The sequence below is a fragment of the Rattus norvegicus genome, chromosome 4, assembly GCF_036323735.1.
Source record: "Rattus norvegicus strain BN/NHsdMcwi chromosome 4, GRCr8, whole genome shotgun sequence".
In the NCBI taxonomy this organism is placed as follows: Eukaryota; Metazoa; Chordata; class Mammalia; order Rodentia; family Muridae; genus Rattus; species Rattus norvegicus.
This window is the reverse complement of record NC_086022.1, coordinates 122,880,971-122,901,957: the sequence shown is the minus strand read 5'-3', so window position 1 is coordinate 122,901,957 and position 20,987 is coordinate 122,880,971. Positions and strand designations below refer to the sequence as shown.

The following is a 20,987-nucleotide window of genomic DNA, read 5'->3' as shown; positions in this document are numbered from 1 at the left end:
TAGAGACCCATCCATCTGCCTCTGCCTTCTGAATGCTGTGATTAAAGGTGTGCACATCATGCCAGCAATAGCTCAGTTTCTAAAGCACCGAGGACGTGGGTTATATTCTCAGAACCTATGTAAAAATGCCAGGAACAAAGGTGTGTTTGTCCCATCCCCAGAGAGGCAGGAATAGGCAGATCCCTGGGTCTCGGGGCCACCCAGACTACCCTACTTAGCCAGCTCCAAACAAAAGAAAGATCCCATCACAAAAACAGTGGACGGAGCCTGAGGGGTGACACTCTGGGCTGTCTTCTGGCATACACACACGTGTATATAGGCATTCATTTAGATTTTTACTTTACTATTTGTGTATGTGCATGTGTGTGCAGGTGCATATGTGCCACAGTGTGCGGGTGCACATGTATGTGCAGGTGCAGATCAGAAAACATTCAGGAATTAGTTCTCTTCTTCCACCATTGGTTGGTTCCAGGCATAAACTTGGGGTGTCAGGTGCCTTGCTGAACCATCTCGCCAGCACCTTTTAGACCACTGGTTCTTAACCTTCCTAACACTGCAATTCATGCTGTGGAGATCCCTAATTCATAACTAAATTTGCTACTGTTACAAATTGTAATGTAAATATCTGAGATGTAGGATGTCTGATATGCAACAGAGTCATTTGCCCCCCAAAGAGGTCATGACCCACAGTTTGAGAACCACTGATTTAGACTTTAAATTTTATCCATAAGTCATGTTGTTTGTCTTAAAATTTTTAAAATCAAGTTTGTACTTTTAGTGTTTTCTTAATGTCCCTGATGCTGTTGTCGGTGTTCTGCTTTATTTACACACACACACACATATTTATTTTGAGACAAGGTCTAACTATGTATCCCTGGCTGGCCTGGAACTCAAAAGAGATCCTTCTGCCTCTGCTTCCCAAGTCCTGGAATTAAAGACGTGTGCCAGCACTGTCTATTTTTGAGACAGGCTCTTCCTACATAGCTCAGCCCTGGCTTGGAACTTAAAGCAAGTTCCTGCCTCAGCCCCTGACTCCCAGGACTACAGACACGAGCCACTGTGCCTTCCTTGCTTCCTCCTTTCGAATAATGGACTTCTAGCAATTGGTTCTATCAGGTTATTTTCTCTTAAAACAACAGCATTTATTGATTTGTTTTCTGTAGATTTAAAGTAGCTTCTTAGGTTGGACGCTTAGTTCATTCACGTTTAACCCTTTAAAAACATAAATACATACATTCGCAGCTGTGGCGTCTCTGCCAGCTGCGGGACTTCCCCGGACTTCCACACACAACATGCTCAAGGGATCAGTTTTTGAAAGGACGAGGTCTACACTGTGATGTGCTCTGCCTGGCGAGCTACTTTAAAGCGCATGCATCTGAGCCTGTCGTTTCCTCGATTGAGCACATCTCACTTGCGTCTGTGCTGGCTGCTTTATGTCAACTTGACAAGCTGGAGTCAGTGGAGAGGGGAACCTCAACTGAGGTAATTCCTTCATGAGACAACTGTAGCCGGATGGGTATAGTGATACACACCGAGTGCTCTGTCTCCAGCACTCGGGAGACAGAGTTCAAGACCAGTCTGGTCTTCAGAGTAAGTTCCCATACAGCCTCTTAATAAGTGATTGATGTGGAAGGAGCAAGCCAGTAGGCAGCAAGCACTCCTCCATGGTCTCTGCATCAGCTCCTGCCTCCACGTTCCTTCCTGCCTTGTTTGAGTTCCTGTCCTGACTTCCTTCAGTGATGAGCAGTGAAGTGTGAGCCAAGTAAAGTCTTTCCTCTCCAAGTTGCTTTTTGGTCCGTGGTGTTTTATCACAGCAATAGGAACTCTAGCTAAAACAGCTCCTTTTACACCTTTAAAAACACTGTGTGTGCGTGTGTGTATGTGTGTGTGTGTGTGTGTGTGTGTGTGTGTATGTCTGTGTGTGTATATGTGTATGTGTGTGTGTGTATGTGTGTGTATGTCTGTGTGTGTATGTGTGTATGTCTGTCTGTGTGTGTGTGTGTGTGTGTGTGTGTGTGTGTGTGTAAGTATATGCCATGTGTATGCATCCAGGCACAGAGACCACAAGAGGGTGCCAGGCAGTTTTCAGTGGCAGGCGGGTGCTGGGAACCAAACCCTGGCCCTCTAGATCAGCAGGTGTCCCTTAACTGCTGAGGCGCCTCTCTAGCCCATTATTTGCTTCTTATTTTTCAGTAGTCTTCACGGTTGCATTCCTGCCAGTCCCCGACCCGAGACAGAACACGCTGGCTATGCTGTATGTGTCTCCCCGTCATTCTCAGAAGGGGAAGCAGCCTCTGCCCAGGGCACCAGACTGTCTTGTAGGAAGTTAGTTTTTCCAGAGATGGGAGTGGTTAGACCACGCTTGTAAGTAATAAGAATGATCTGAAAGAGACTCGGGGCAACGTTGTCCATACATGAGTACCACAGTGAGGAGAGAGAAGCCCAGGAGGAGGGAGATGCAGAACTAGACATGTCTCATGCTGCTTTCCCAAACCAGATTCTCTGACACCTGACCCTGCAGGTATCTCTGTGACCTGCCCCCTCCCTCCCCAAACAATGGTCACTATAAGAACAATGTCTGTGAAGCTCAAACAGTTCAAAACAGCAAGGCCATTAATTTTCTGGACATTTCATTTAGTTTCCATGCTTGTGTGGCCTGGCTTTTCACAGAAACTTTACACACCAGTTCTTCTCTAACTTGAGCTTGTGTTTAAAGTACTTGCATGCACATACGTGTGTGTACACACACACAATCAGTCTACAAACACTAGCCAGTGTGAACACTCACCATGTCCTATTTGCTCTATCTCAGTGCTCGGCTGACTTGAACCCACAGCTTAGCCTAGGTCAGACTTTCATCACTAACCCCCAGAATACCAGCAATGACCTCCTCCTTGGTTTGCTTGAGTACTTGTTCACTACCATTCATGAGACCTAATTGGACCATGATTTCTACTTTAGAAACGAGTTTCTTACAGGATGAAGTTTATATTTACCCTGACATCCATAATCCTTCACTCTCTAGGACCTGCCCACCTACACTGACCATCAAATGATGTAGGCTGTGTAGCCAGGTTGTCCTCAGGCCAGGTGAGGGATAAGACGGTCTGCACTCCTGGATGCTGTTGCTGCTTTGCCCTGTATCCTTACGTTAGCCATGTCAGCCTTGTGTTCAGGGTCCTCACATTGAAGGATAAACTACAGAAGTGTTAAACAGCATACACCTCCATCTTCTGCAGCTCTCCCAGTAATATTCATTCTCCCGCATGTGACAGACCGCATCCATTCTGCTCTTTCTTAGAAGCTCACGTCTTGCCTGTGCCTTCTCTTCAAACCCTGTTTTTCTAAATAGACTAGGAGAGCCAGGTGCATCTGTCTATCTAATGATACCCACTGCAGTGAGGAGTGAATGTGTTTACAGAAATATCCAGCATAGACCAGGCATGGCACAAGCCTTCAGTCACAGCACTCAGGAGGAGGCAGATGGATCTCTGAGAGTTCAAGGCCAGTCTGGTCTACATTAGGAGTTCTGGGCTAGTCGGGGATACAAAACTATAAGTAACATCTTTTATCTTTAAAAAGATTTTTTTGGCTGGCTGGAGAGATGGCTCAACGGTTAAGAGCACTGAACGCTCTTCCAGAGGTCCTGAGCTTAATTCTGAGCAACCACATGGTGGCTCACAACCATCTGTAATGGGATCCGATGCCCTCTTCTGGGGTGTCTGAAGACAGCCACAGTGTACTCATATACATAAATAAGTAAATCTTTTGAAAAAATATTTTTTTCTTATTAATTTTTATCTTATGTATATGAGTGTCTGCCTGCATGTTTCTGTATTGTGTGCAGGTGTGGTGCCCATAGAGGCCAGAAGAGAGCGCCAGATCCCCTAGAACTGGAGTTAACATCAGTTCTAAATCGTTATGTGGGCACTGGGAACAGAATCCAGATTCTCTGCAAGAGCCAGGAGGTGTCCCTAATATCTAAGCCAATCTTCAGTCTCTTTGTGCTTTATTTGTGTGTGTGTGTGTGTGTGTGTGTGTGTGTGTGTGTGTGTGTGTGTATGTGTGTGTGTGTGTATAAATGCCATGTGTGTTCAGTACCCACATGTAGTAAATATTTAAACTCAGTCGGGAGTTCTTCCCCATCTTTTTCTTTTCAACCTCCCTTCCCTTACCTAAGGAAGAAAGGAAGATAGGAAAAAAGAAGGGACAGAGAAAGGAAACCCATGATTTAACCTCTTTACTTCATTTCCTCCGATTTAAGGCCCTAACTATTTGTAAACCATTCCTCAAATGACAGCATATCAATAACTCATAAAATGACCAAAACTACCATCCCAACTTAAGGGACGTCTTGTAATTGCTTCCTGCTGGATTGGGGCAAAAAATTCCTTTTGGGGGACCCAAGAAAATTAGAGGGAAAAAAAATGGTCCGTCTTAAGAAAGCTAGCTGTAGCATTTGTTGTCCAGTCTCTGTACGTTGAGAAAGTGCAGGCTTAAATGAAGTCTGACTGGAACCATCTGAAAGGCTGGACTGAGTGAGCTAGCTGTTCTAAAATGTCCCAGAAGCAAGTCTTCAGAGGAAGCAGCTTTGATGCAGTTGAGGTAGGATCAAGTAAGACGCTGGAACAGCTTGTTAGCATCTCAGCTGAGGGTGAATCCCGTCAGGGCTACCTTCTTGGCACTCCATTCTGCCATACACAAACCTTATGAGCAATATATACGTCTATAAAGACATTTGTATCAAAAGTGCAGGGTGCAGAGATCAATTAAGGATGATTTCCTGCTCTTTGAACAGGTGAAAGGCAAGTGTCTTTCTTCAGAAGTTAGTCTGATCATAGAATCAAACCCAGAATAAGGGGGGGGATTTAGCTCAGTGGTAGAGCACTTGCCTAGCAAGCACAAGGCCCTGGGTTCGGTCCCCAGCTCCGAAAAAAAAAAAAAAAAAGAAAAAGAAAAAAAAACCCAGAATAAGTCTTCATTTGTGCTATCTGGAAGGATGGCATGTAATAATAAGCCCCGAGAATTCTGTAGTCAATACAATTTGTTGGCTGTATGTAGACATTTAAGTCTCAGCCGGTCCCAGAGCTGTCCCCATGGACAGGGATCAAAGGTATACATTACCTATCTTGTTGATCTTACCAATCTCCCTCTTCTTATCTGTAGCCAAGATTTTTGGTCACCCTCTGTTAAATCTGATCCTTATTATTTTGGAACGAGTCCAAAGCCTTTTCTTCTTTCTTAACTCAAACCTAGAGCCTCTCCCCCAACACAGCATGCCTTTGGTCCAGCAGTTTGAAGTCATTAAAAGTACAGACTGATTCAATCCAGCAGAAGATAGCGTCAGATTCCCTGGTGCTGTAGTTACAGGCAGCAGCAATGTGGGTGCTGGTAATCAAACCTGGGTCCTCCAAGAGCCACAAACTCTCTGCTGAGCTGTCTCTCTAGGCCCCTCCCCCACCAGACAATCTTCTGTAGCTCAGACAGACCTGGTCTTAATCTGAATCCTCCCAAGTGCTCGGTTTACATGCACCCACCATGTCTGGGTACAATTTGTTATTTTGCACAAATGTTTTCCTACTTTACTGTATGTAAAGTAAAAGTTCCAAAAAATTATGAGCACTGGACCATAGTCATGCTTCAGTCGGTGATTTCACTGTCCCTTAACGAATCGGGGCATCTTTCTACCTTGGGAATTGCCAGAGCTTCACTGTATCTAGAATGGTTTACCCAACCCAGCTTACCCAACATCCATGCATCTTATACATGTCTGCACAGACTCAGGCTGAAGGTAGGTCCCCTCCGTCACCCACCGCCATTTGTGCTTAACCAGCCTTCCTACACTTGTGGCTCTGGGCACACATGCTGAGGGAAAGTTCTGGCGCTCCTGAGACTGAGGAAGGGCAATGCCTGTCTTATTTGCCACCGTCGTGCTTAGCACAGGAGGAAACTTGAAGTCAAGGGGAAATACAGGCTAGAGAGAAAGGCAGTTCTCACAAGATGTCTGACGACAGGAACAAATCTGCTCAGGCTGTGAAAGCCAACCGGAAGTTGGAGGTCTAAACTACACCTGGAGGCTGTAGTGGCTCAGAGGTTAAGAGCATGGACTGACTCGAGTTCAGTTCCCAGCACCCATATGGTGGCTTATACCCATCTGTGGACATCAAACATGCAAATAATGTGCGTACATACATGCAGGCAAAACACTCACACATAAAATGAAAATAGATAAACTACTCCTGGCACAGAGTTTAGCTCTCTGCTCTGGTCTAGGCTGTTCACCAAAGCCTGGTTCTCTCTGGCCTTCAGGACCCCCAGGCCACGTGCCCCAGCAGGTCTCTGCTGATCCTGGCCTTTATCGCCTTCGCTGTAACTGGGGCCCGTCTGCTGCACAAAGGGTGCAGGACCCGCTACCCAGGGATGTCCCCCCGGGTGTTGAAGTGCGCCAGGCCCGAGGTGCAGGTGCGAAGCCAGACTCCACGGTAGGGCCTCGCCCCTGGGGCCATCCGCTGCATCGATTGGGCGGATGGGCGCGTGAGTGATGGGTACGCAGGCCAACGGGGAGCACGCGCGCCGCCGCCTTCGCTTTGCGCGTCCCCGACGCCGGCCCGGGCGCCGCGGCGCTGCGGCTGCGGGCGGCAACGCTGCACCATGGCCCGGCCGCTGCGGGCCGCCGGACTGCCGCCGCCGCTGTTGTTGCTACTGGCCGCTGGTGAGTGGGGCCGAGCCGCGCCGCGAGGGCGCAGCGCGCCTAGGGCTAGTGCTGGCAGAGTCGCAGAACAAAGGCTGTGGGGCGCGCGGGGTCGGCCGCGCGCGGGGAGGAGGCGGCGGCGCGGGGCCTGGCGCGGGGACCCCCCCAGGCGCCCTGTCCTGGGCGCTGGATGCTCCGTGCTACGCGTGCTCTCGGGGAGGGCGGCGGTGGGGCTGCTGCACCAGGGTGTCCGCGCCCCACCCCTTGCCAGGTGACAGGTGACAGGTGACCAGTCTGCGGCCACTGAGCAGAGGGGCGTGTGCTTGTGTGAGCGCGAGGGTGTAGAGAAGCTCAGCAGGGAGGCGAGAGCGCACGGGTGACACCCTTGGAGAAATCGCATCGTAAAGGTCCGGCGGGTCCCTAAAGCGCGTGGGCCGGGGATGCCGAGGGCCGAGAGAGAGAGAGAGAGAGAGAGAGAGAGAGAGAGAGAGAGAGAGAGAGAGAGAGAGAGAGAGAGAGAGAGAGAGAGAGAGCGCTGCGTGGCCACGGTGGATGTTTACATGTGCGTGGAGCTTGCCTGGGAAGGCGTGTGCGTGTCGTTATGAACGCGTGTCCTCGACTGCGCGGGGCAACTTTATGAGGAGCTGACAAAGGGGTAGGTCTGCGACAGCGACTACCGCCATATGGGGTTGTGTGTGAGACTCGGGTACGTGGTTTTCATTCAGCAGTCACTCCGGATACCTCGTTAGAGTGGGCGTATGACAGGTCCGGGCCTGAGGCAGGTAAGAAATGTGTGTGTGAGGGAGAAAAAGACAGCTTCTTAGGTTAGACATGGGATTCAGGGGTGTGTGCGAGCATAGGGGGCGGGCACAAAAGCTTGACAGGCTCAGAGGCAAGCCACCACCACAGAAGGGGAGGGAGGAAGACTGACGGCAAAGGTGGGTCAGACCAGGACATAGGAGAGCAGCTTCTCAAGGAAGATTGGAGCTGGGACCCCCATCTTAAGGTGGGCCTGGTGCAGGAGCAGGGTGCCGGGGTGGGTGGGCTACAGGACTTGGTGAACAGCCCCACGAGACTCCCCTTTTAGTGGAAACAGGCATGGGACTGTCCACGAATGCTGTGGCAGATACCCCCACCAAAACCCACCCTGTGTAATGTATGCAAATTCGAGGAGGGGTCTTTGTGAGATCAGGTGAGGACCTTGCTTGGTATGAATAGTTGGTGGGCTTTTCCTTTGAGACTGTTAATGATAGAACCCCAGGAAAATGTCTGGTGAAGTTGGGGGACACTGATCAGGGTTGTACATTCCAGCTCTTGGGGACCTAAGGGGCAGGAGGATTGAGAGTTCAAGGCCAGTTTGGGCTGCAGAGCAAGACCCCATCGATAGATAGATAGGTAGATAGATAGATAGATAGATAGATAGATAGATAGATAGATAGATAGATAGACATACATACATACATACATACATACATACATAAATATATACATACATAAATACATACATACATACATACATACATACATACATACATACATACATAGAACAAAAAGTCAGAGAGGTAACTGGCCCCTCACACTGCTGTGCCTGCCCTGGGCACATTTTATGGAGAAATGTCTATTGATGTTGGCCTGGGACATCTACACAGACCACCCAAATCTTTGCATGCAGACTTCTCTGGGAGGTCTGCTCTCTCTAGGTGGGAACCACACTGTCCCTGCCAGCAGTGCAAGTCAGGATGAGAAGCCTGGTTCTCATGACCCCATCCTAGTGGCCAGCGGGATGACAGGCACCTTCCCTCTTCTCTCCCCCCACACTCTCTCCATTAGTATGCCCCCACCACTGTGCAGGCGCACATGTGTCTATCAGCGTGCCTCCTTTTTACACCTTTGTGTAGAAAGAAGAATGCTTCACTCACATTACACACTCCTTCTCGGCAGCAAACATCAGTGGAGTTGGGGTGGGGGATGGGGGTGTGGGATAGTAGTGCATCTCTGTTGTGACTGCCACTCCAGGCTGTGGGGGCAGAGTGGCAGATGCTGCCCAGCCACCTCCCATGCTGGTGTCTGCTAAGGGCTTAGGGGGATCTGACTTGAAAGCTGCTGACAGGGGAGGGCCGAGTGCAGCTGGTGGTAGACAGAAGAGCCTGCCAGGGCTGAGTGGGACCCGAGCAGGAGGACACGCACTGGGTTCTGGGGCCTTGGCTTTCTTTGCCACTAAGATGTCTGCCTGTCTCCTTGGTCCCCCTTTCTAGACTTTTTTTTTGGATCTGATTTTCCTTGATGCCGATCCCCCTTATACCTTCCTATGTGCCTTTTTCTTTCTGCCCCCCTTTGGGGTGATGAAATAACAGAAAATTCAGTGAGCTCGAGGAAGAAAATGAATCACACAGAGAGCATAATTCTGGGATTTTTAAATCAGGTGAGGACTCCGCTGAGGTGGACTAATTATTAAATTTAAAAAGCAATTATATGCAGAATGGACAGGACTCGCCTTCTATTCTGGTGTCCCTGTAGGGTGGGCAAATCTAAAAAGAAGAGCCCCCCCCCCACTATGCAAGCCTTTGAAAATGATCAGATCTGTATAAAGACAGAGCAGCCATTGCGAGGAGCATGCCTTCCTGAGGATACAAATTGGTTGAGAAAAAGTCAGAGACAAGGGAAATATCAGGTTCCCCTTCCCCCTTTACAGTGAGATTTCAGTCTTTCTGAATGCCTACAGACCACCAGGAAAGGTTGGTAAAGGGGAGATGCTGGAGGGTGGGGCACTGCCAGCTGTTGGAGTGCAGATGGAGATGGAGAGTAGAGGGTCCCACCTGGGTCATGGAAGTGTCAAGGTGCAGACCCAGGGTGAACCCAGCTCTGCACACAAACCTGGCTGAGCAGGAAGCATTGCCTCCCGTGCCTGCAGCTCTAACCTATCGTCTTGGGGCAGTTGGCTGTGGCTGCTTCCCTACCACTCTTAAGTTAGGATGTTTTGTTTGGTTTGGGTTGGTTTGGTTTTTTCAGGATAGGGTCTCCTCCTGTAGCTCTTGTTGTCCCAGGACTCACTAGGTAGACCAGTCTGGCTTTGAACTCACAAAGATCTGCCTGTCTCTGCCTCCCAAGTGCTGGGATTAAAGGGGTATATGCCACCATACCCAGCGTGTTCCAAGGAGGTAGTTCAGAGACTCTGAGCCAAGCAGGGCACCTCTCTTCAGGACCCATGTGATGTGTGAGTTCACAATTCTTGAGGAAGACCAACTTTCCTCCCTCCTGCTGAGGCTGAAGCTGTCTTCTCCAGCGTGCCCGCTGAGGCACAGTGTGTGGATAAAGCCTTACTCCTCCTGGCCTGGAAGTGCGGCTGCTCAGGCTCTCTGGGAACCTGTACAATATTCAGGGTTTAATTAGCACACGCATCCCTCATCACCTGACGTTTTCTTCTTCCTGGGATGCATGAATGAGTTTTTCCAGATTGGTTTCTCTCATTTGGCGTCTTGCCACCCCTGCTCCCCAGCCCTGGGGAGGCTGCTTCTGCAAACGAGGTCTGCCGAAGCAGCTGGTATCTTGTATACAATTTAGATTTCATTTTCCCCCCTAAACTGCTAATTTCCCTGCAGGCAGAGGCTGCCCAAAGTCCATCTTTGCATCAGCAGGGAGGACCTGGCGTGCCCCTGGCTCAGACCGAAAGCTCAGTAGTGACCAAATGATTCTTGTGTGGGTTTTACCTGCAATAAGTCGGCTCATTCCTCACGTGGGAATCTGGGTTTTAATTGGCATTAGGCTGACAGGATTCTGTGAATCTGTTTCACTTTTTTAAAATTAGAAGATAAGTGTTAAATAAGTAAGGGCAGTTTATAGAAGTGTTTCTAAACAGGGCCCCTGTGGACCTATGAATAGAGGTTCACAGTGGATAGCATTCTGGAGGCCCTTCAAAGGGAGGCAGAGCCCTCTGCCTGGACTCAGCTTGGAACCCCAGGCAGCATGTCCAAGGAAAGAGGAGCTCCTGTCCTCAGTGCCGGCTTCCCTCCTTGGTACGTACATCCCATGAGGGTAGCTATACTGTCTTGAATATTGTTTTATGCAGCCCAGCTCAGCAAATAATTACTTCCCCAACCTCCTTCACAGAACATCTGCAAGACCTTCCTGTGGGGAGAAGCAGCTAATTACAGCTCTTTCTATTAACTCAGTCCCACGAGTCCTCAGTGATTTCATCTGTAAAACAAGAGGGTCCGACCCAATTATTATTCATTCACTCAAGGGCTTGTGGGGCTCAGTTGCATATCAGGAACAAGACACTGCAGTGTCAAGGCACACACTATGTGCTTACCATCTGAGGGAGGTTGTATGATTGTCTCCTATCATTAGGTGAGTAGACTGTCAAACAAAAAATGGCACCCCACCCAGGCTAGTGACAAGGAAAGGCTGCTCAGAAGATACTTGGGGCTGGGTAAGAATGTCTGCTGTGCAAGCATGAAGACCTGAGTTCAAGTCCTAGCATCCACAAAGGCTGGGCATGGCTGTACATGCCTCAGTCCTAGTAAGGGGTGCAGAGATTGGTGGATTTTAGAGTTTTCTGGCCAGCCAGCTAAGCTTCTGGTTCAGTGAGAGACCATAGCACAAGAGATTAAAGCAAGGATGACAGGGAAAGCCACCTGGCATTCTTCTCTGGCATACTCACATGTCATATGTATACAAGAACACACACACACACACAAACATGCTCACACATACACACAGTGTGCATGCTCACATGCCTACAGGAACACACACAAACATGCTCACACATACACACAGTGTGCATGCTCACATGCTCACATGCATTCAACAACAACACACACACACACACACACACACACGAGAGAGAGAGAGAGAGAGACAGAGACAGAGACAGAGACAGAGACAGAGACAGAGAGAGACAGAGAGCTGTGTCCAGAGACAGGAATAAAGAATTAGGCAGGTGAGGAGAGGCTGGAATGATAGCTCAGCAGTTGGGAACACTTGCTGCTCTTGCAGAGGACCTGGACTCAGTTCTTAGCACCCACACTAAGGTTCACAACTCTAATTCCAGGGGATCCAGTGCCCTCAGCCTGGTTCCAGGGCCACTACATTGCAGGTGGTACATGCAGGCACTCATTCAGGAAAAATAAAAATAGATAGATCTTTGAGAATTAGGTAGGGGAGAGATAAGGATAAATGGATGCTCGTGCAGAAGGCATAGCATGTATGAAGAAAGCAAAGGAGATTGTAATGTCCTGAAAATCTCTAGAAATTCAGTTTAAAGCATAGAGCATGTGGAGAATGATTGCGACCATGGAGAGTGGGGGAGGGGTGCTGGGCTTTGCCCATTGATGGGGGGGGGTTCCCTCTACCACTTTGAAGAAGATGGCTGGGTCATCTTTCTGATGGGACAGTAGGTACAGATTGGGCTGTCGGAAAGCTACTCTGAGTTTTGCTATTCCAAGTGTGGTCTGTGGACCAACAGCATTACTCATCCATGCAGAGCCAGGCACACTGGGTGAGTCATATGTACACTTAGGTCCTGGTGGCGCTCTGTTCCAAAGGGTAATGTGGAGGAGAGATGTACACAGTGAGCAGTGGTGGGGAATCCTGAGATATCCGAAAGATCCCTGAGGGACTGCCTCTGGAGAGAGTTGGTTAGAAGATAGTCACAGGCCAGCATGTTGGGAGTACCCCACCCCCCACCTTCTCAAGATGTTGGCCTTTGAATAGACCTGATTCCTTCCTACCAAAACTGGCCTTTTGAGCTGTGAGTAGTGTGGACCTCATTCTAGCTACGTGGCCTTGACTGCTTTGTTGCAATGTGATATCTGGCACACAGTGTGTGTGTGTTCCCTTAGGGAGCACCATTGTCCACCCTGTAGAATGAGAGGAGGAGTGAGCATTTCTAGGTTCTGCCCAAGCTGTGCTCCTCCCTGAAGCACTCCTTGTTCAGCCTTCTTCCTTCTTTGCAGTTTGCTAGCACAGGCTATGTGCTCTCATTCTGTGGTGTGCTTTTAGGCCTCTTACATACATACATACATACATACACATACATACATATATACATATATAGCATGTTATACTATGTTATGGTGATCTGTCTTACACACACACACACACACACACACACACACACATGCATGCACGCACATCCATACATACATAGCATGTTGCACTATGCCATGGTGATCTGTCTTCTCCTTGGGCTTCATGATATCAGGGACTATATCTTTATTTCTGCTTCGACCTGAGTTTGTATAATTCCTGGTACAAAGCCAACATTTATAAATTGCATGCATGAATGAGTATAATCCTACTCTGATATGAAAGAACTTAGAACCTTTTAAGAACCTTTCTTAGTATGCATGCAGGCTGCATCAAATTTGGGGCTGCGTAACAAATCGTCCCCAAATTTTGTGACTTAAAACAGAACTTCTTGGCATGGCAAGATAGCTCAATAGGTAAGGGTGTTTGTCACTAAGTCTGATGACCTGAAATCAGTCTCTTCAGCCCACACAGTAGAAGAGAGCTGATTCCCAAAAGTTGGCCTTTGACCTCCATGCACATGTGCACCTTCACACGTGTGTACACATGTGCACACAGACACACACAAGTATACACACACGAGAGAGAATAAATGTTAAAACTTAAAACAATGTGAAAAAACCCAGAAATTCTTTTTGTTACTATTTTTTTTCTTTTCTTTTTTTTTTGGAGCTGGGGACCGAACCCAGGGCCTTGCACTTCCTAGGCAAGCGCTCTACCACTGAGCTAAATCCCCAACCCCTTGTTACTATTTTTTAATGTGTATGGGTGTTTTGCCTACAATTATATCTGTGTATCATGTACCACATGTGTGTCTAGTACAGGCACAGGCCAGAGGACAACATCAGGTCTCCTGGAGCTGGAGTGATAGATGACTATGACCCACCATGTGAGTATTGGGAATTGAAATTCTAAGAATTTTAAATTCTAAGAATTTTTTTCTTAGAAAGAGCAGTCAGGACCCTTAAAGAAAGAGCTAGTCCCAACTCCCAGAAATTCTTGATGTGATCAGCAAACTAGAAACATCAACCTGGGAACTTTCTAGAAATGTGGATTCTTGGGGCTCCTTGAAGAATAGCTGGGTTCAAGGCTTATCAATGGCTTACCTCTCTGTTTAACTCCCACACCCCCCTGCCCTGCAAGTCCATGCTGGCTCTGGAGTAAAAGGTGCTGGTTTTGAACAAAGTCTGTCAATTTAGCTCATGACTCTGGGCTGGCAGTGTGGCCTGTGATCTCCTGGCTGTTCTCCTCATCCAGACTCCTTCACATGTCATACCTGCTTCTCCTGGCTGGTTTTGTCACATCCGGCTTCAGCTGGGATACTCTGCTAACCTGGTTGCTTTCTACACGGGCTCTCATTGAAGATCAGGCTAGCCTGGGCAGACTCGAAGTTCTAAGAGAATAAGGCTTGAGGCCTGTCATGAAGATGGTACAGTGGTTCAAGTCTGAGGAGTGGGGATTTAGCCTCAAGAGAGGAACTGCAAAGTTGAGTTTCAAAGGTGTATCCTCCTGGATTTCACCCTTCCCAGAGTCTCAGAGAAGAGCCTGGCACCCGGGTGGTTTCTGCATTAGACCCATAATATTAGCACTAGGAAAAACGTGAGTATCTTAGGCTCTCCATGTGGTGGCATGAGAATTGGAGAGGAAGGACTCATTGGCATCCTCTTCTGGAAACCAAAGGGAACCTTAGGTGTGGGCCTCCAGAAGATTGCCATGTTTCCCTCTGGTCTCTAGAGATCTTGGAACATGGCTATGCAGTGTCCTTCCCATGCGAGTTGGTAATGTGGACACAGGAGCATTATGGAGACAGCTTTACCTTTTTGGCAGCAGGATCTTTGACTTTGGGCCTGGTATCTAGGATAGCTAGAGATGCTCTGGAAGACGTGTCGTGGTTCCCAGCTTCTGAGCCAGAAACACCCCCAATCGCAGGACGCACCTAGGTAGAGCATGGCAGTGTCTCTGCATCCTACCTTCCGGTAGAACTCTCTCTACCAGGTATAACTTGGCCTCCCACAGCTCAGAGTGAGGCCTGTGGAGAAGCTTGCCGAGAGTCGAGTGTCTCTGAGCCACAGAGTAGAAGGGTCTAGCATGCCGCTCCTGCCCTGTGGGTCTGCCTTTGCCTCAGTAGTCAGCCTGGATTGGCTAGGAGGCCACACTGAACCTTGATGAGCCCTGACACTCACATTCACCTCTTTTTGCGGGAGACATAGCCCATTGTCTGCTCTTAGGGCTCTCTAGGTGGGGGACCTCCTGGCCTCTGTGTCTTCCTCAGGTCCCTGTACAGTGGCACACAGTACCTGGGGGCTCACTGGTCATAGATAGCTCTGCCTACCTGGAACAGTTGTTCCTCCCTCTGAGACTGGGGGCTTGGAGTGACTGTCCATGCTTTGGACATGAGGGCACTAAGGTTGGATGTGAGGAATGAGCTTAGGGAGGGAAGAGAGGTATAAATTTGGTTGTTCTCCCCCTGTACCCTTCCTGCCTCCCCTTCTGGCCCTCTTAAGCCCCACTTACCCCACCCAGATGCTTTCCTGTTGGTCAGCGTGCTATTCCTGGTCCTGGGCTGACTAACATGTGCACAGTGGACCTGACATTTCCCCAGTTTCTGCTGGAACTCTGTGGTCCTTTCCTTTCCCTTCCTTCAGTGGCCAAGCCCTGTCTTCCTCATCAGGGGGTTGAGGTGATTAAAATTCAGATTCTGTTTGTAAAATGCTCTGCACATGGCCCTGAAAATATGAGGTCTTGTTTTTATTATAAACATCACTGAAATTTTCCCTTCATTATAATCACAGCAGGTCACAGTCCACATCCAGTGCCTTGAACCTGCCCTCCCCACACCACTGATGTTCTTAGTCTTAGGAGGGACTCAGAGGGCATTTCCACCAGTCTCCTGACCTTTTAGGTGAGGAGGTGAGACCCAGGAGCCTCCAGCAACTTCTCGAAGAGTTCAGTGATACGGTGGCCAAGCTAGCTGTGAAACTGGTCAATAGTATAGTTTGGCTGCTCTCAGTGTCAGACAGAAAGACAGGGAAGATTATCCCTTTTCATTTGTAGTCTGGTCATTCATTGCTTTGTCTTGATAAATCAGGACATAAGCATGCAGAATTACGAGCACTAGGAGTTTGCCCTGGGTGATTAAACTGCACCCAGGAGACCTGCCTGGATGCAAATCGCATCTAATGTGGGCTGGGAGAGTGTCAGACTAAGGTGCAAACTTAGAGAACATTGTCACATGCAGAGCAAGGTCCTTGGCTCACATTCATACCTGCAGTGCCTGGCACAGCTACCAGACTGGGACAGAGAAGCATTCTGAGCATCCCAAGGATGAGGGGAGCTGGGTCACCAAGTTCTCACTCCCTGCTGGTCCCACTGGTCACAGGGGAGACTGAACACACTGCAAAGTACTTCTCAGGTCCCCTTGAAGCCTGAGTGCCGAGACGTGTCTGTCTTTGTGGTTTGTCTAGCCAGTCCTTGTCCTGACTCCTCCCCCTAATGTCTGGCTTTGTGATTACAGGAGTTTCCCTGGGTGCCTGTGCAGTGACCATGGATGAGCCTGGCCCTGAGGGCCTCACCTCCACATCCCTGCTGGATCTGTTGTTGCCCACTGACTTTGAGCCACTGGACTCGGAGGAGCCCAGTGAGGCCATGGGTCTAGGTGCCGGCCTAGCCCCGGGCTCAGGCTTCCCCAGTGAGGACAGCGAGGAGTCCCGGCTCCTGCAGCCACCACAGTACTTCTGGGAAGAGGAGGAACTAAACGGCTCCAGCCTGGACCTGGGTCCCACTGCAGGTAGCTCTGCTCACTTACCTCCACACAGGACACCAGGAGCGATTCATGGTAGCAGGGCCCATGAGGCAGTTTCTACTGCAGCCCCTTCCCCCTTTCTCTCTGCTGTCTTCCGGGCCACCATACATCTGTCATGTCATGGTCACATCTCTGAGACAAAGTTTTTCCTTAATAATGACTGCTGTTGGGGTTGGGGATTTAGCTCAGTGGTACAGCGCTTGCCTAGGAAGCGCAAGGCCCTGGGTTCGGTCCCCAGCTCCGAAAAAAAGAACCAAAAAAATAATAATAATAATAATGACTGCTGTTTTGAGGCCCAGGCACACACAGCCTGGGGCTGGTAGCCAGTGTACAGAGCAAACTTGCAGTCCTTCCAGCCCTGGCCTGTGCAGTGACATGCTGGGCTTGTGAGGTCCTCTTTTTAAAGACTAGTGAAAGAGAACTGTGGTATCAAAATTCAGCCACAGACCCTCTTCCAAAACTATGACATGCTCAGTAGATTTATGCTTTGTGATTTAACCAAGAATTGGTTAGGAGCGCTGGCTGCTCTTCCAGAGGTCCTGGGTTTAATTCCAGCCATCTATAATTCCAGTTCCGGGGGATCCAGCTCCCTCTTCTGGTTTCTCTATACTCCCAGGGCACCAGGCACACACTTGGTGTACAGACAGACATACATGCAGGGAAAACACTCATGCACATTAAAATAAAATATATAATTCTAATCATTTTTATATAAATATTAGTGGGGTGTGATCTTTAATTGTAGCACTCAGGAGGCAGAGGCAGAGGCAGAGGCAGTTGGATTTCTGTGAGTTCCAGGTCAGCCTGTGACTGAGACCCTGTCTCCAAAGAAGGAGATAAACACTATAGAAAATTAAAAAACAAAACAAAACCAAAACCCAAAGTTAATCCAAAGGAAATAAAGCCACCCACAATTCAACAACAGAAAACTGAAAAAAAAAAAAAACTAGAACCATAAGGAACATTCTATTTTCTTTTTCCTTTTTAAATTATTTATTTTATGTATATGTACACTATAGCTGTCTTCGAGTACATCAGAAGAGAGCATCACATCTCATGACAGATGGTTGTGAACCACCATGTCGTTACTGGGCATTGAACTCAGGACCTCTGGAAGAGCAGTTAGTGCTCCTAACCACTGAGCCGTCTCTCCAGCCCCAGGACCATTCTATTTTCTTTCCACATATTTCTTAAATGTATTTCCACATTATTAATTATCCTTTTACAACCTGATTTTCTCTTACGAGTTTCCTTTATTTTTGTTTTATGTGTATGGGTGTTTTGCTAGCATGTATTTCTCCTTTGTACCATGTGGGTACCTGCTACAAGGAGACCAAGAGAGGGATAAGTCCCCTGAGACTGGGGTACAGACAGTGACAAGCCACTGTCTAGGTGCTTGCAATCAAACCAGGTCCTGTGGAAGAGCAGCTGGTGCCCATGAGAGATGGTGGCTCCAGCCCCTGCCACTCAGTTTTTAACGTTGTGCAGTATCTCACACGTGGCTGTCAGGTGACCTGAGCTCCTCCCCTGTGGTGGTTACAGGTTTAGTTGCAGCAGCAAATGAGCTCATACTTGTTTGCACTCTCCTGGTTATAAGGTCTCCTGGTATAATGGCTACAATGAAATCACTAGATCAAGCGATGTCTCGGTCAGCATCCCACCCAGGAACAGAAGACAGGGAACCCCAGTAGCCCCAAGAGATAAGGCAGTGGATTTGCAAAAGTCTGGCAGAATGTGGGAGGATCCTTAGGAATCAAGGGCAGACCACAGATGCTGCCACCACCCTTGGGAACAAAGGATTGGAAGGTGACCATCTCTGGCGACCATTTCCTTCCCATTCCACACGCAGGACCCCATCTGCAGGTACCTCAATGTCCTGTTCTTCCTCTCACCAGGGAGCCTGTCAGAGACAGAGCCATGAGAACCCAGGGCTGTGACTGATTAAGTCAGCCTGGGGCAGTGGTAGGAGAGAGCTTTAGACAGTTGGAAGGCAGGTGGAGCAGCTCTGCCATGAAGTGTATGGGTCTTCACAAGGGCTCTGGCAGCATCTCTAATGTGGTGCTCAGAGAGACTCCAGCACACACTCACCAGAGGTACTGAATTCTGGGCCTGAGATGTTTCCCACCCCGAGTTCCATTAGTTAGGTGCAGTGGCCCAAGCAGTCCTTGCATGCAGGCAGCTGATATAGTGGATACCAACCTAGACTAGATAGCGAGATCCAGTCTCAAGAAAGCCAGGGTCTGGAGATGAGGCATAAAGGTAGAGTTGCCATTCCTAGAACCCCTCAAGGGGAGGATTTTGCTCAGTTTGATAGGGAAAATTATAATGGTCTTTGGCAATTGCCTGGGAAACTTAATATAAATGGAATATATATTCATTATATGTGATATAATGATATATATCATTAAATCTCTATGTATGTACATATACATTCTGAACATAAATTATATAACATATTCTATACAATATATTACAATATATTTTACTTATAGAAATATCAACTACACTTTTCAGGACCGGACAGATAGTTCAGTGGTTTAGAGCACTGGCCGCTCTTCAAAAGGACCCAGGTTTGATTGCCCGCACTCCTATGGTGGCTCACAACCAATCATCTATAATTCCCAGTTCCAGAGGATCCAACAGGCATGAAAGTGATGCAAATGTATGCAGGTGAACATTCATGCACACACAGTGAAAACAAATAAAATGTAGTTTTCATGTTGGACTTGAAGCATGGGGTAGTGAAGAGGAGGCAGGTTCTGCAGTTCCAACTCTGCCCACCTAGCAGCAACCTGGCATCAGTGAACAGTGCCAGGCCAAAGAATGAGGCCACGTCTCATCTAGGACATGGGGTCCTCACCTTGCAGGGAGGGATGTGTTCCCAGCACCCAGCACAGCATTTGGCAGTGGGAACTGCTCTGCAAATGCTTGCCCTGTTACCACTGCCACATTGTTTCCTACTGAAGCATTCTTTTTTCTGACACTGTACAGTTTTTATATAGAAGAAAGAAAATATGTCTCTGTCACTTACACACAGAAACATTTTTATAGTCTGCCAATTGCTTTTCTTAAGTTTTAAAGATTTTGTTTATTTACGTGTGTGTGTGTGTGTGTGTGTGTGCGCGCGCGCGTGTGCACGCATGCATGTGTGCATCCAGAAGAGGACATCATATCCCTCGGAACTGGAGTTACAGGAGGCGGTGATCTGTCCATGTGAGTTCTGGAAGTCTAACCCGAATGGTCTGACAGAGCAGACAGTGTTTTGAGCTGCTGAGCCCTTGCTCCAGCCCCTTGAAAATGGTTTTAAATGTGTTTGCTGCTTTTTTGTTTAGAGAACTTTTTCCTCCCTGAGATATCCGCTCCTCTATCCCGCTATTCTCCTTGCTTTTATACTTTTACATTTAGTTATTGTAATGTTGGTGGGATGTAGAAACCCATATTAGTGACTTTTCTTTGGTTATTGTGACCAAACACCGGACAAAAAGCAACTTGAAGGAGGAAGGGTCTGTTCGGGCTCAGAGTTAAAGGAGACACAGCCCACCACCTCGGGAAAGATGTGATGGCGGGCAGCCCCAAGTCTGACACGCCTCACCCGCCTCTAGTAGAAACAGGAAATAGAGATCGGAAAAAAGTGTCTAAGCCCGCCCCGACAACCCTCTTCCTCCAGCTAGGCTCCAACTCTTAAAGATTTTACAACCTCCCCAAATAGTGCCATCAGCTGGGGACCAAGTATTCAAACAGGAGTTTACGGGACATTCTCATCTAAACCACCAGGGGGCCTCATCTCCTCTTCCTGGGTAGGTGACACTCATTCCAAAGGTTCAGCCTTCATTCCTAGAGGGCCATCTGATGCTCTGTGCCTCTCTCTGGATCTTCCCACTGTGGAGAGGCCGGCAGGCAGTGGGTAGGAGAGCAGCAATGGTGCCTGGGACTGATTCCTGCGTCACAGCAGAGTCTGAGTCCAGGGTTGTATCTCCTCCCTGGGCTTCTCCAGGCCTCCTCATAAGAAGTCTCACCATCATCCATTGATTTCCAGTCGTGTCATGATTTCTAGCTCTCAATGTGGCCCACTTGGTTTTCTGTCTTCTCGTCTTTGTCTCACTGAATGATGCTAATACTGACCTTGCAAGGAAGAAAGGGAAGACTGAGGCAGGCAGCCTCACTGCTGGCCTCTGAACTGTGAACTTGCTGGTGCCCTTTCCCCTTCCCCTTTGTGTCTGCCTTTTTATACCACGTGACCTCATCTTTCTGGGCAAACACTCCTGGGTGAACCCCAGTTATATAGAATGTAGTTTATATTTCCAGCCCACCAGAAACTGGTCTCCATAGTACAGCCCCACTTCCTCTTCTGCCTGGCAGAGCTGAGTGGACGAGCTGCTCAGGGGCTCATTTGTGACTCTAGCGCTGGCCCTAGAATCCTATTCTAGCCTCACTGGCTCAAGCTTGCTCCTTCAGCCTCTACTTCTG

At 48.5% G+C, this 20,987-nt stretch overlaps 1 protein-coding gene across 2 annotated transcripts in view; it reads left to right on the top strand.

Moving 5' to 3' along the window:
* Positions 1–6,639: 6,639 nt before the first annotated feature.
* Podxl2 (podocalyxin-like 2) overlaps positions 6,640–20,987 on the top strand; it is a 31,843-nt gene continuing 17,495 nt past the window's right edge. Inside the window, exons 1-2 of one of the 2 annotated variants that reach the window (NM_001106607.1) lie at positions 6,640–6,712; positions 16,233–16,505. In NM_001106607.1, coding sequence (NP_001100077.1) covers positions 6,652–6,712; positions 16,233–16,505 — 334 coding nt within the window. In that variant the 5' untranslated portion in view covers positions 6,640–6,651. Of the gene's footprint in view, positions 6,713–7,049; positions 7,099–16,232; positions 16,506–20,987 lie in introns of those variants that run through there. The other variant, XM_063285818.1, reaches the window with a different exon arrangement.